The sequence below is a fragment of the Physella acuta genome, unplaced genomic scaffold (genome assembly GCF_028476545.2).
Source record: "Physella acuta isolate Inbredline_101_S28 unplaced genomic scaffold, ASM2847654v3 ptg001985l, whole genome shotgun sequence".
NCBI lineage: Eukaryota > Metazoa > Mollusca > Gastropoda > Physidae > Physella > Physella acuta.
This window is the reverse complement of record NW_026733490.1, coordinates 39,065-50,823: the sequence shown is the minus strand read 5'-3', so window position 1 is coordinate 50,823 and position 11,759 is coordinate 39,065. Positions and strand designations below refer to the sequence as shown.

The window sequence follows — 11,759 nt, the reverse complement described above, 5'->3', positions numbered from 1 at the left end:
GGAATTGTCCAGAATACAAAGATTTAAGGAGAAGACAGAACTGAGTTTAAATTTGGGTTTAGTTGCATTAGTTTTCATTTGTTCAGTGTTGATCTACATTAATAGTTCATGCTATAGTTAATTTTTTTTTTACCGAAAGCTGACTTAAGTTACAGTAGAATGTACTAGAAACAAAATTGTATAAATATAGCAATTGAAAGCTTATTGACAGAAAAAGTAAAAAGACAATATCATTATTATTATATGCATAAATCATATCTACATAAGCAGAGGAGACTGCTGTACATTGCGTTCTACAATTATTTATAACGAGCTGACCCGCGACGTAGCACACGCCGCTATCTAGTTGTTTTATTTTCTACTTATCAACAATTCATAGTTCGTGAATTCGACACTACCCCACACACCCCCTGCCCAGTGAAAGCAGCCGTTTACAGACGACAATGAAAATATCAAGGTGAACTTATTATCTCCCTTTAGTTTCAAATAGTTTAAAAACTAAATTATCTGCCCCTAATAGCCGTCACTTATTCGAACCGGCTCTACTATTGTAAACATTCGGGGCGAACCACAGCTCACCTGACAGGTGGGGATGAGGGTGGTGGCTAAGCTGCGTGGTGTTTTCTATGGTCTCCATGAAGAGAATTATATATATAGATGCTCATTATGTGTTACCTTTTATTGGCATATTCTAATCAGATATTATACCTATCTTTTAAGATACATAATTTTGGCACTATACTTCAAGTCAAAATTAATATCTTCAAATAATGTTATATAACTTACATAAACAATGTCTGTTTTCTCTTTAAGCTCTGCATTGTCAAATGAATTGTTATCAAACACATGCGACTTGTGATAATTAACCAAGTGATTGATCCATTCATCTAATTCATTCTCATTGAATTCTAATGACCATGGTATGCATTTGTTTTTAACTCCAATTATTTCTGAGTGAACTTGAGTGAATCCTGAAAATTCAGAAGTAATTTTTTGATGCTTTATTTTCTGAACCACAGAGCAGTTATTTTTTAAGCAGCGCCGATTACCAGGATAGATGATGGCCCCAAAACTATTAATGACAAGGCATCCATCTTTACTGAGGTCTTGAAAAGAATAGAAGCTGTATGATTTGTTTTGTTTTTCCATGCTTCTCAGTTTATTAGAACAAGTTAGAATTTTGTCCAGCATACTTTCCTTATTTTCCCCCGCTCTGACTGGGTGACTAAAAGTTTTCATTTATGAAAATTTCTTTATTTAGCATGCAATTTGGAGCATCATTTAGATATTTGCTGCAGGTCACATTACGTGATACTGTCTGAGTGCAATTAGTTGCTGTTGTATGCTTTCTTGCTTCAGATAGTTGCATGCCTCCTTGTGCAGGACTCATTTCACTTTCTCTTTCTTGATCATCCAACTCTTGATCAAAAATAGTTTCTTTTAATTCATTTCCTGGGTGCCTGATTTCTTTCAAACAACTAGATTTGATTTCCAAATTACTCTTAAACAATGGAAATTTTGGGTTGAAAAATATATTTTCTTCTACAAGAGTTGGAAAATTAGACATGTTTTTCTCACATTGGAGATTACTACTAGCTGATGTTTGCACTTCACTCACATCCAGCGGAGAAACGTTTTTTAGAAGTATAGAAGTATCATCGGCAATGTGATTAGTTTGACTCGTGGAATCTTGAAAATCTGTTAAATTTAAAAATGTTGTGAATTAGTTACTCAAGAATCTACAAAAAGGCACATAGATTATGTTAAATCCCAACCCTATACGGTTACAATCAGTGACGTAGCGAGTTCAGGTTTGACCCGGTGTGGCACTTATTGGCTGGAATTATATTATAACAGGAGGGTCGATAAAACTAATTAATTACAAATATTTTTTTAAATTTTGCCAAGGGAGGTAATTGAAAATAAATAAATTCAACTCTCAATAATTTAAGTTGATTCTTTTTATTACTACCGCATATTATTATATGTTAATGTTCATAATTAAATAGAAAAATGTTAAGATTATTTATATTATTTTATAATTAGTCTATGATCTCTCAAAATCACCTTTTTTACTTTCTCGAATATACGAAGTATAGAGAAAGAATTGCAATCGTGCAAAAAAATCTCTTGAAATTTTAACAATTTTCACCGTATTACACCTCAGTCCTTCACAGAGTTTCTTCCAGGCATCTCTTCGGGGGGGGGGGGGGGGGCGTTTTTATTTGGCGTTCACTTGGTGTGCAATTCTTTTGTCTACGAGATTTTATTCTATTTTTAAAATCTTAAGTATTTAAAATGGATTAAAAATAATGTCTATAGCCCGAGTTCCCATCCCCTGTTGTTTTATATAAGAACTAGACTACCCGTCATCCGTTGGATAACTGTGGGTTTCGGGGGTCATCCATCAAAAAAACATCACGTCTGTCACTCAGAGGCATAGCGACCCTTCACGGCGCCGGGGAACCCCCCCTCAAACTTTTGATGTGCACCCAACCCCCCCCCCCTCAAGATTTAGATTTGCGCCCCCCTCAAACTTTCGATTTGCACCCCCCTCAACCTTTCAATTTATTTTTCCAACCCATTTTGGCGCCCCCTAAGGTCGGCGCCCGGGGAAATATGTCGTCCCCCCTCACTACGCTACTGCAGTGTCACTTATAGTCACATAAAAACAGCCCACATTCCCTTCATATACTGACGTCACAGGTGACCTACTCAACTCTACTTCACCTGCCCAGTGTCCCGCCAAGTCTCAGACAACATGTTTTTACGAGATTTTATTCTATTTTTAAAACTTTAAGTATTTAAAATGGATTAAAAATCATGTCTATAGCCCGAGTTCCCATCCCCTGTTGTTTTATATAAGAATATTCGAGAACGTTAAGGGGAGATCACTCCCGGTTTATTTTAATTTACAAAACTACTATCAAGGTGCACGAAAAACATTTATGATTTCGGTCCCATACCCCCCCCCCCCCCCCGCATTAACTCCTTAAGTGTTTAGCTAGAATATTCTCCATATTCGGCACAAGGAGAAGCAATGGACATAAATTGATAATAAGAATATATGACTAGCTAGAATGCCTTTTTAATAATATAAGCTATGAATTATTTCGAGCATAAATACGCCTACCTTCTCTTTGCACAGTGCTTGAAGTAGGGTTTTGGAGTTGTTGCAACTCTAATGTGTCTTGAGTCCGTTTTGAGTATGTATAGCGACCTATTTTAATAGCTAAAATTGAAAAAAAAAATGCTGCGCTATTATTAATATAAAGATTTTTAATAAGCAATTTTTATGGGGGGGGGGGGGGGGGGTTGAAGATTTTACAATTTCCTTCAATCTTTTCCACTAAGAAATAAAAATTACAATTTAGTGGAGATTACCTATTAAAAACTGTTATACTACTAATCATCTAACCCTGTATGCTATTGGTAAGTTTTAAAATTATTAGGACACTTAAATATAAAAATAATTACCATTTTTTGACATGCCAAGTCTAATGCATTTGTCAAAGCGGCATTTCTGACATGACTTTCTCCTTTTTATTTCTGGTCCAACCTTGCACTGTCCTCCAGTTACACAGGAATATGGTTCAATTCTAGAAAGACTTCTTAGAAAAAATCCCTAAAATTTTAAAATAAAATGTTTAGCAGTGGGATATTAAAAATTGTATCAAGTGGGGAAAAAAACCCAGAAGAAAATGGTCAAATTTTTGTTTTCGGGCTAATGTTTTCATACATTGAGTTTGTTAGATATTGAAATGTAAATTTGATAGATCAAAGTAATTTTTAAAAACAATTAAGCTTTTTATATATTTACATACCTTGAGATAAATAATGTACCTCAATTTCAGGGCTTACGCAGGGTTAAGGGTGGGGAAACACCATGTATGCCGACAACACAAAAATTTATCACACAAAACAAAACACAACAAAAATATACACACAACACAACCAAAAATAAAGGAAACGCAACACTAGCTGTTAGATCTATGTAGTCCTTGTAAAAAAAAAACAATTTGACATAATGGAATATTAATTTATGACAACCAAACTATTTAATTGTAATTGTCAAATTCAACCAGATCAATAATTACTATACTATTTAATAAAGTATCTTATAACTATTCGAATTTACAAAAAAATATGGTCTACGATCAGAATTAAATATATTTTATAATGAATGCTAAAACAGCACAGTCTGTTTAAAAGCGCACTTTTAAACAATATGGAAAACTAAATTTAATAGATTGAACATTCTAAATAATGGCCCACATTGTTATTAAATTTAACTAAATTATTGGTCTTGCATTTCATATGTTTACATTTTTAATTAGCGACTGCTTTTTGTATTCTTTAAAGATTTTTTAACATAATGATAAGGTATGGGTTAGAACCCTTAGATCGCTGTATTGCTCTGCCACCTCTTTACTGGTAATTGCAAAAACAATATTCACATAGTTTTACCTGTTTCAAAAATAAATATTATTCTGATTTAAAATAAGCAATTATAGTTATTCTTTATTTTGAAGTTAGCTTTTTGTATCTTGTGTGGGCTGTTTTACTCTTATCCATAATGTTTTTACATTTTTAAAATTAAATTTACCCGAGGTATTTTAAGTTTTTTGAGTTAATGTAACCCCCCCCCCCCCTTCCCCCTTCCAAGTGATAGCTTTCAACTGCACATGTAATACTTTACGATGTTCATCTGTAGTCGGTTATTAATACAGTTGGATGTAGCAATGTTTTCTCTATCATTACCAGGATTACGTCATGGTGTCCTCCCCCCCCCCCTCCCACTGGTCAGGATTAGTCACTTTCTTTAGCTCTTAAAAAGACAATTTAGCTCTAAGTAAAAATCTATTAACTGGAATGATCTTTTTTTCTATATGTATTTTGGTATTTTTTGCCTTGGTGTCAACCCCCTAAATGTCACCAGGTGCGTCCCCCCCCCTGCGCTTTTGGGTTAAGTAACTTATATTTTGGTTGAATATTAGGTTGAATTTTAGTTTTTTGCTTATTTATAGGACTTTAAGTTCAATTTCAATATTGTAAGCGATTCTGTACAACTTTTAAACTGTGGCTTTTTTTGGGGGGGGGGGGAGGGTAAATGTAGAGAACGATCTAGGTACCATGTTCAGTTACACTTTAATATATAATATATATATATATATATATATATATATATATATCTAGCTGCATCCCGTGCTCCTCCACGGTAAATTTTTATTAAATGTACCAACTTGGGAACAGAACAAAACTAAACACAACACAAACGAACGCAAAAAAAAAAAAAAAAAAAAAAACGAAAAAAACAAACACAACACTCATAACATAAACACAATTTAAATGCAATCATAAGGCATATTGCTCACAGTCTAGCCCGTAGCGCGAAATCGCGCCCTTTCCCGGTGATTTGCACCCCCCTCAAACTTTCGATTTGCACCCCTGTCCCCCCCCCCCCCGCCCTAAAACTTTCGATTCCCCCCCCCCCCTCGCAAATTTTTTCCAACCCAATTTGGCGCCCCCTAAGGTTGGCACCCGGGGACATATGCCCTCCCCTCGCTACGCCTCTCCTATAAAAACCCCTAGCTTGTCCTCAAACCGAAAGATAGAATAATAATTAGTAAACAGTATAAATAATAGGCAGTATTTAAAATATCCGTGTTTTACCTACAATATTTCACTTTATCCATTCACGCATTTTTTTTCCAGTACTTTAAATTTTAAAAATTTACAATAGAGTTTCATAACTAAAACCATTGCGCGCCTAATGAACGTGATGACGCGTCTATAATAGTGCTGAATAGTTGATTAAAAATTATAAGTAATAAACAGTAGGGCCTACATTCAGTGAATAAAATAAATAAAAGATTGCCTTTTATCAATCCATGCTAATTATAATTTTCTAACAATAATTTCCTCTTACACATCCGAATAATTTGCATTCACATTTTGCTAATTATATTATTGCAACACTAATTCCTTCTATGACGAACGTATATTTGCATTCACATTTTTTATTAGCGTGAGTTTAATGTATTTTTAAATTACCTCCTTTGTCAAAATTAGAAAAGAGTTAAATTAATTTGATTTTTCTACCCTACTGTTATTATGTTATTAAAATGTATCCACTTTTTCTGATAGGCTAAACGAAAATGATATTTGACATTAATCTTTTTAATACGTTTTAGCAGTTTGCGTGTATTTAATATTTTCTTGACGTTATGCGAAAGAGTAAAAACCGTGACATTTATAAAATAGCTCTATGCCGCTATATAAACAAACCCTACTCTAATACTTATAATAAGACACTGCGGTGCACTGAAAAGCACAGCATGGTGCGAATGTTTACTTTTATAGTCCCAAAATCTATAGCGATGACGGACGGAAGGAAGGAAGGAAGGACAGACACAGCCCGCTTATATTATACGAGCCGGCCCGCGGCATAACATACGCCGCTATTTAGTTGTTTCTAATTTTCAATCATTCATAATTTGTGAATTCGACAGTACCAACGCTGACACTGAAAATATTTCTTTAAAACACTATAAGTAGCTCGTTAAGGACCATAACCCTTCCCCCCCCCCTCCCCCCCCCCCCCCCTACGTTTAAAATCGTTGGCTCTGCTTGTAAACATTTAGAGTGAACACAGCTCACTAAAACCATGTAGGGGTGGGGAGGTAGGGAGAGCGTTTGCAGCTTGTTTTCTAACGGCTCGAAGAGGAGAATTATATATATAGATATATATATATATATATATATATATATATATATATATATATATATATATATATATATATATATATATATATATATATTTTTTAAATTTATTTATTAATTTATTATTTATTTTAATTGTTTGACCGTTTACGTCAATGTTACGCTTTGCAATTATTTGCAAAGACGAGATAAAGAGCTATATACTCTTACTTCACACTATTCCGATTTAAAAAAAAAAAATTCCAATTGTAGAATCTGATGTTGTTCGCCAGGAGAGGAAAAGTAAATAATAAACGGTTTTCTGTTTAATTATTTGACTCTGGTGCTTATTACATTCGTTTAACCAATCGTGTTATTGGGGTACTGTGTAAGTGTATGTTAATTTTTTTAGAATCACATCAAAGAGTACGCGTTTCTTTTTTGAGCATATATATATATATATATATATATATATATATATATATATATATATATATATATATATATAGGCCAAAAGTCAATCATTTATAGTCAATCATACATGGGCATATATATATATATATATATATATATATATATATATATATATATATATATATATATATATATATATATATATATATATACATATAGGCCCTATATATCTATATATACAGTCATTCGTTTCTAGGGGTACAGTCAGTAGCGTACGCAGGGGGGGAGCAGGGGGAGCGGCCGCTCCCCCTCTGGCCATTTTCAGCAAAAAATGGCGCCTTTTTTTGGAAACTTTTTAAACTCAAAGTTTGAATTTTGTTAACAAAATATTTTTGGTCGGCACATCTATGTAAATCACAAGATTTCTTTTCATGCAACAATTAAGCATTATTGTACTAGTCTAGTAGTGTCTACGTTTACAACACGTATTAACAGCTGCTTCAGTTTGCCATTCTAAAAATAGCCATTACTATGCATTGCAATGTTTAAAAAACCTTTACGGGTAGTACCACTCGGCAAGAGGGGTGTTAAGTTTAAGGCAACTGTATAATGTATTTGCTTACGAATAATTGCATTAGAAAATGTTATACATAAAACTTCACACATAATTACTTTATATATACAGTTTTAATCGTGTAATTAATTTCAAAAAATTACAATACAGAAACAAATACAACTGATGTGGCACCTCTATTTAGAATTACTTATGGGCAAACTGCGTAGCGGTGGGAAAATTTTGACACGGTCAACAACGTCATCACGATGAAGTAGTAGTATATGACAGTTTGGGCGATAATGATTACGATTACAAATTATATGAAACAGTTACAACCCCCCTCCCCCATGGACCCTTCTGTAAACAAATATTGTCATAATACCACTGCTACTTATTGAAATCTATTTCTGAATCAGTATACATGTGTAATATATATATATATATATATATATATATATATATATATATATATATATATATATATATATATATATATATATATATATATATATATATATATATATATATATATATATATATATATATATATATATATATAAAATACGCGTATATAGAACGTGTTAAAAATTCGGCGCCTTTTTTTGCTCTTTTCGCTCCCCCTACAACGAAAACCTGGATACGCCTCTGGGTACAGTACATCAGTACTAAGGATACATTAAATCAATACCAGGGGTACAGTGAATCATTAACACTGTTATCATTGCTATAGTTAGTCTGGACTTATTCAACAATAAAAGTATGGAAGGATCGTATATTTTTAAGTTAAACATTTAAAAAAAAAATTTCTCACTGCATTAAAGACAATGTGTCCTTTAGATATTTTACTACGGTGGGGTGGAAGGGGGTGGGACACGAAGGTGGGGGACACTTGTCAAAGTATGTATTTGCTATATAAGTTATCAACATTTTCTGTTGTCAGACTACTAGTTTTGAGTACATTTGTAATACTCCAACTCCCGTAATTGGTATGATATTAAAGTGTTGGTTGAGACATTTTGTCTATAAAATTGACATAGACCTACCTTACACGCCCCGCAAGAATTAACACCATAATGGTAGCCAGAAGCTTGTTCACCACATACTTTACAAGGGGGGAGTACAGGAAGCTTCTTGTTTAATGAGCTCTTCTCCATTTTGTCTGATCAACTGAAGGAATCAAGTTTAATAATTGTTTATTTTATGTTAAGAATTTATAGGTATTAGAACATCAGGAAACAAATATAACATTTCAATAAATGATTAGAAGATAAACTAACCTGTTCGGCCTACACAACGTAGGCCTTGCACAATTTTTTTCATAATATTTAGGACAGAAAAGTACTTGTCGTAATCGCTAGGCCAACTGATAACGCAAAAAAAAAAAAAAAAACTTCACATATTTATCTGTACCAGTAAGGTTAATTAAAGATTGTAGTCAATGCTTCAAGTAATTTGCCATACTAACTTATACCATATTCAAATGGTGCGGGCGCAACTTATATATATATATATATATATATATATATATATATATATATATATATATATATATATATATATATATATATATATATATATATATATATATAGCGTATATTCTAGCGTACCCGTCCCCGCGCGTTACAGCGGGGATAGAAGAAAGTCTGACAAAATATATAAGAAGAGTTTCATCAATACGTTATCAATTCTATATTCTTAGAAGCGTGACCTTGTTTTCTAAAACTGAGTTATTTAAATGAAACCATGCCTGCGCTTGGATCATAAATATCGGGACTCAAGTTTACTTACACTACCGCATGAAAACCTTGAGTGTTCGTTATCACGCACCGAAATAATGAGGTAGAACACACTTCGGTGACCGCCCATGTGTCAGGGACGTAGGGCCCCGGTTACACTACCGCAGAGACGCCGCGTACGGCCCCATGGCTCCTTAAAACTAACATAGGTGCCATAGTGCTCACAGGATAACCCAGAGCGCCTAATAGCTTCCCAAAACAATGATGCCTAGTGCGTCATTCGCTAAAGTGACACAAATCAACAGGATTTTTTCTTTTACAAGTAGAAAAAAAAATTGACTTGTTATAACACATCAGTGTGACTGATGCAATTTGTTAGCGTTACTAATGGTGTATTATTAGATGCTCGATCTCAATTTCTGATTGGATAATCTAATAAACAGGGAGTGATCTCCCCTAAACTTTTTCGAATATTCTTATATAACACTACATGGGATGGCCACTCGGGATGTAGACAATATTTTAAACCCATTTTTAATTGTTTAAACTTTTTAAGATAGAATGGAATCTCGTTGAAAAATGAATTGCACACCAAGTGAACGTCAAACAAAATGTGCATAATAGTGCGGGATATTATTAGTATGTGAAATTTCATTTATCTATCTGAAAAAGTACTCAAGTTATAGACTTTTGAAAAATTCAAAGTTAAAAAAGTACCACTTCCGGTTATCGGAAATCGCTCAAAAGTTTATACCGATCTACGATTTTGATAAAATACTTATATATGAAATTTCATCAACCTAGCTGTAACTGTACTCAAGTTATCGTGTTTACAGACACACAGACACACACAGACACACACACACACACACATACACACAGACTTACGGACAAGATTGGAAAATTATGTTTTTCCGTATCAGTGAGGTGTAAAACGTCGAGATGTCCATTCCAAAAATCTTAATTTATTTTTTGCACATTACAAGACTTTCTCTATACTTCGTATATACGAGAAAGTAAAAATATATGCTAATTGAATCATTCGCAAAGTGACGAAACTGTACAGGATATCCTCGCGTTACAATTTTTACTTTCTCGTATACAGAGTATAGAAAAGACAAAAGTAATGAGAATCAACAATAACCAAGAGGCCCCAGTGACAAAAGACGGAAGACATGTAAATAATGAGGAAGAGTTTGTCTACCTTGGTAGCAAGATCAGCAAATCGAGAGGCACAGAGGAGGATATACGTGGCAGAATTAATAGAGCCCGCTGCGCTTTCACGGTTCTGTGACCCATATGGAAAAATTCTGCCATCTCCAACCAAACCAAGATTAGAATACTTAACTGAAATGTCAAGGCAGTTTTGCTATTTGGAGCATAGACATGGAGAGTCTCCAAAGGTAGCACAGCAAAGATACAGACCTTCATGAACAGATACCTTAGTCGGATTTTGAAAATTGACGTGGCAGGACAAAGTGCCAAACATAGAATTGTGGAGAAAAACAAGGCAGGAGCCTATGACCAGAGTTTCTTCCAGGCATCTTTTCGGGGGGGGGGGGTGGAGAGGGGAATTCTACCGCCCCCCCCCCCCCCCGAACGAAATGAAATTTATATAATTTATATAGCAAATATATACTTTTAACAATGTCCGCCCCCCCCCCCGAAGAAAGTCTACCGCCCCCCCCCCCCCCCCGAAAATTTCAAGTGCCCCCCCCCCCCCGGAGAAAAAAGTCTGGAAGAAACGCTGCCTATGACAGTACAAATAAGAAGGAGGAAATGGCGCTAGGTGGGACACCCGCTGCGAAAGGCTCACCCTATTGTGACACGCCAAGCACTTATGAGTGGAACCCCTAGGGAAAGCGGAAGAGAGGGCGCCCAAGATGGAGGCGGAGTCTTCTCGAAGAACTGAAGCCAACAGGGACGTCTTGGGAGACGGCAAAATTAATAGCCGGGGATAGGATAAAATGAAAAGATATTCAGAATGTTCCACATTTAGAGCCTTTAAATTTAGTTAAACTTGTTGTTTCAAAAGTTTGATTTTATACCAACTCTGATTTCAAAAACTTTCATTATGCTGTAATATTTTAGCATTTATGATGACAATATATTAGTTCGGATTGTAGACAAAATATTTTTGTAAAAACGAATAGTGTCAAACTACTTATCAAATAATTATTGATCTGTTTTGACATTTACAATTAAATTTGTAGAAATATAATATTTATTTTAAGAGAGTAATTATTTCCCCTATTTCGCTTGTCTTAATTAATATTCTAGAAATCACTGTCAAATTGTTTTTTTTTTACAAGGATTACTTGTGTTGCGTTCATTGTTTTTGGTTGTATTGT

General features: G+C 34.2%; 1 protein-coding gene across 2 annotated transcripts; it reads right to left on the bottom strand.

The window, feature by feature from the left end:
- Positions 1 to 755: 755 nt before the first annotated feature.
- Positions 756 to 9,038, bottom strand: LOC131931528 (nuclear receptor subfamily 1 group D member 2). 2 transcript variants are annotated; one of them, XM_059288358.1, is made up of 5 exons: positions 8,950 to 9,038; positions 8,716 to 8,839; positions 3,478 to 3,625; positions 3,134 to 3,232; positions 756 to 1,698 (listed from the first exon to the last, which is right to left on the bottom strand). In XM_059288358.1, the coding sequence occupies exons 2-5, from the start codon at positions 8,824 to 8,826 to the stop codon at positions 1,226 to 1,228; spliced, it is 831 nt and encodes a 276-aa protein (XP_059144341.1). In that variant the 5' UTR covers positions 8,827 to 8,839; positions 8,950 to 9,038; the 3' UTR covers positions 756 to 1,225. The 2 variants fall into 2 exon arrangements, with proteins under 2 accessions (XP_059144341.1, XP_059144340.1); XM_059288357.1 differs by lacking the exon at positions 8,950 to 9,038 and having other exon boundaries at positions 8,716 to 8,925.
- Positions 9,039 to 11,759: the final 2,721 nt, after the last annotated feature.

Coding starts and splice junctions, on each gene's coding strand:
- LOC131931528 (XM_059288358.1), bottom strand. CDS start 8,826: ATGGAGAAGAGCTCATTAAACAAGAAGCTTCCTGTACTCCCCCCTTGT. Junction 3,626..8,715: donor ATTCTTGCGGGGCGTGTAAG/GTAGGTCTATGT, acceptor TTAAAATTTTAG/GGATTTTTTCTAAGAAGTCT. Junction 1,699..3,133: donor AAGCACTGTGCAAAGAGAAG/GTAGGCGTATTT, acceptor TAAATTTAACAG/ATTTTCAAGATTCCACGAGT.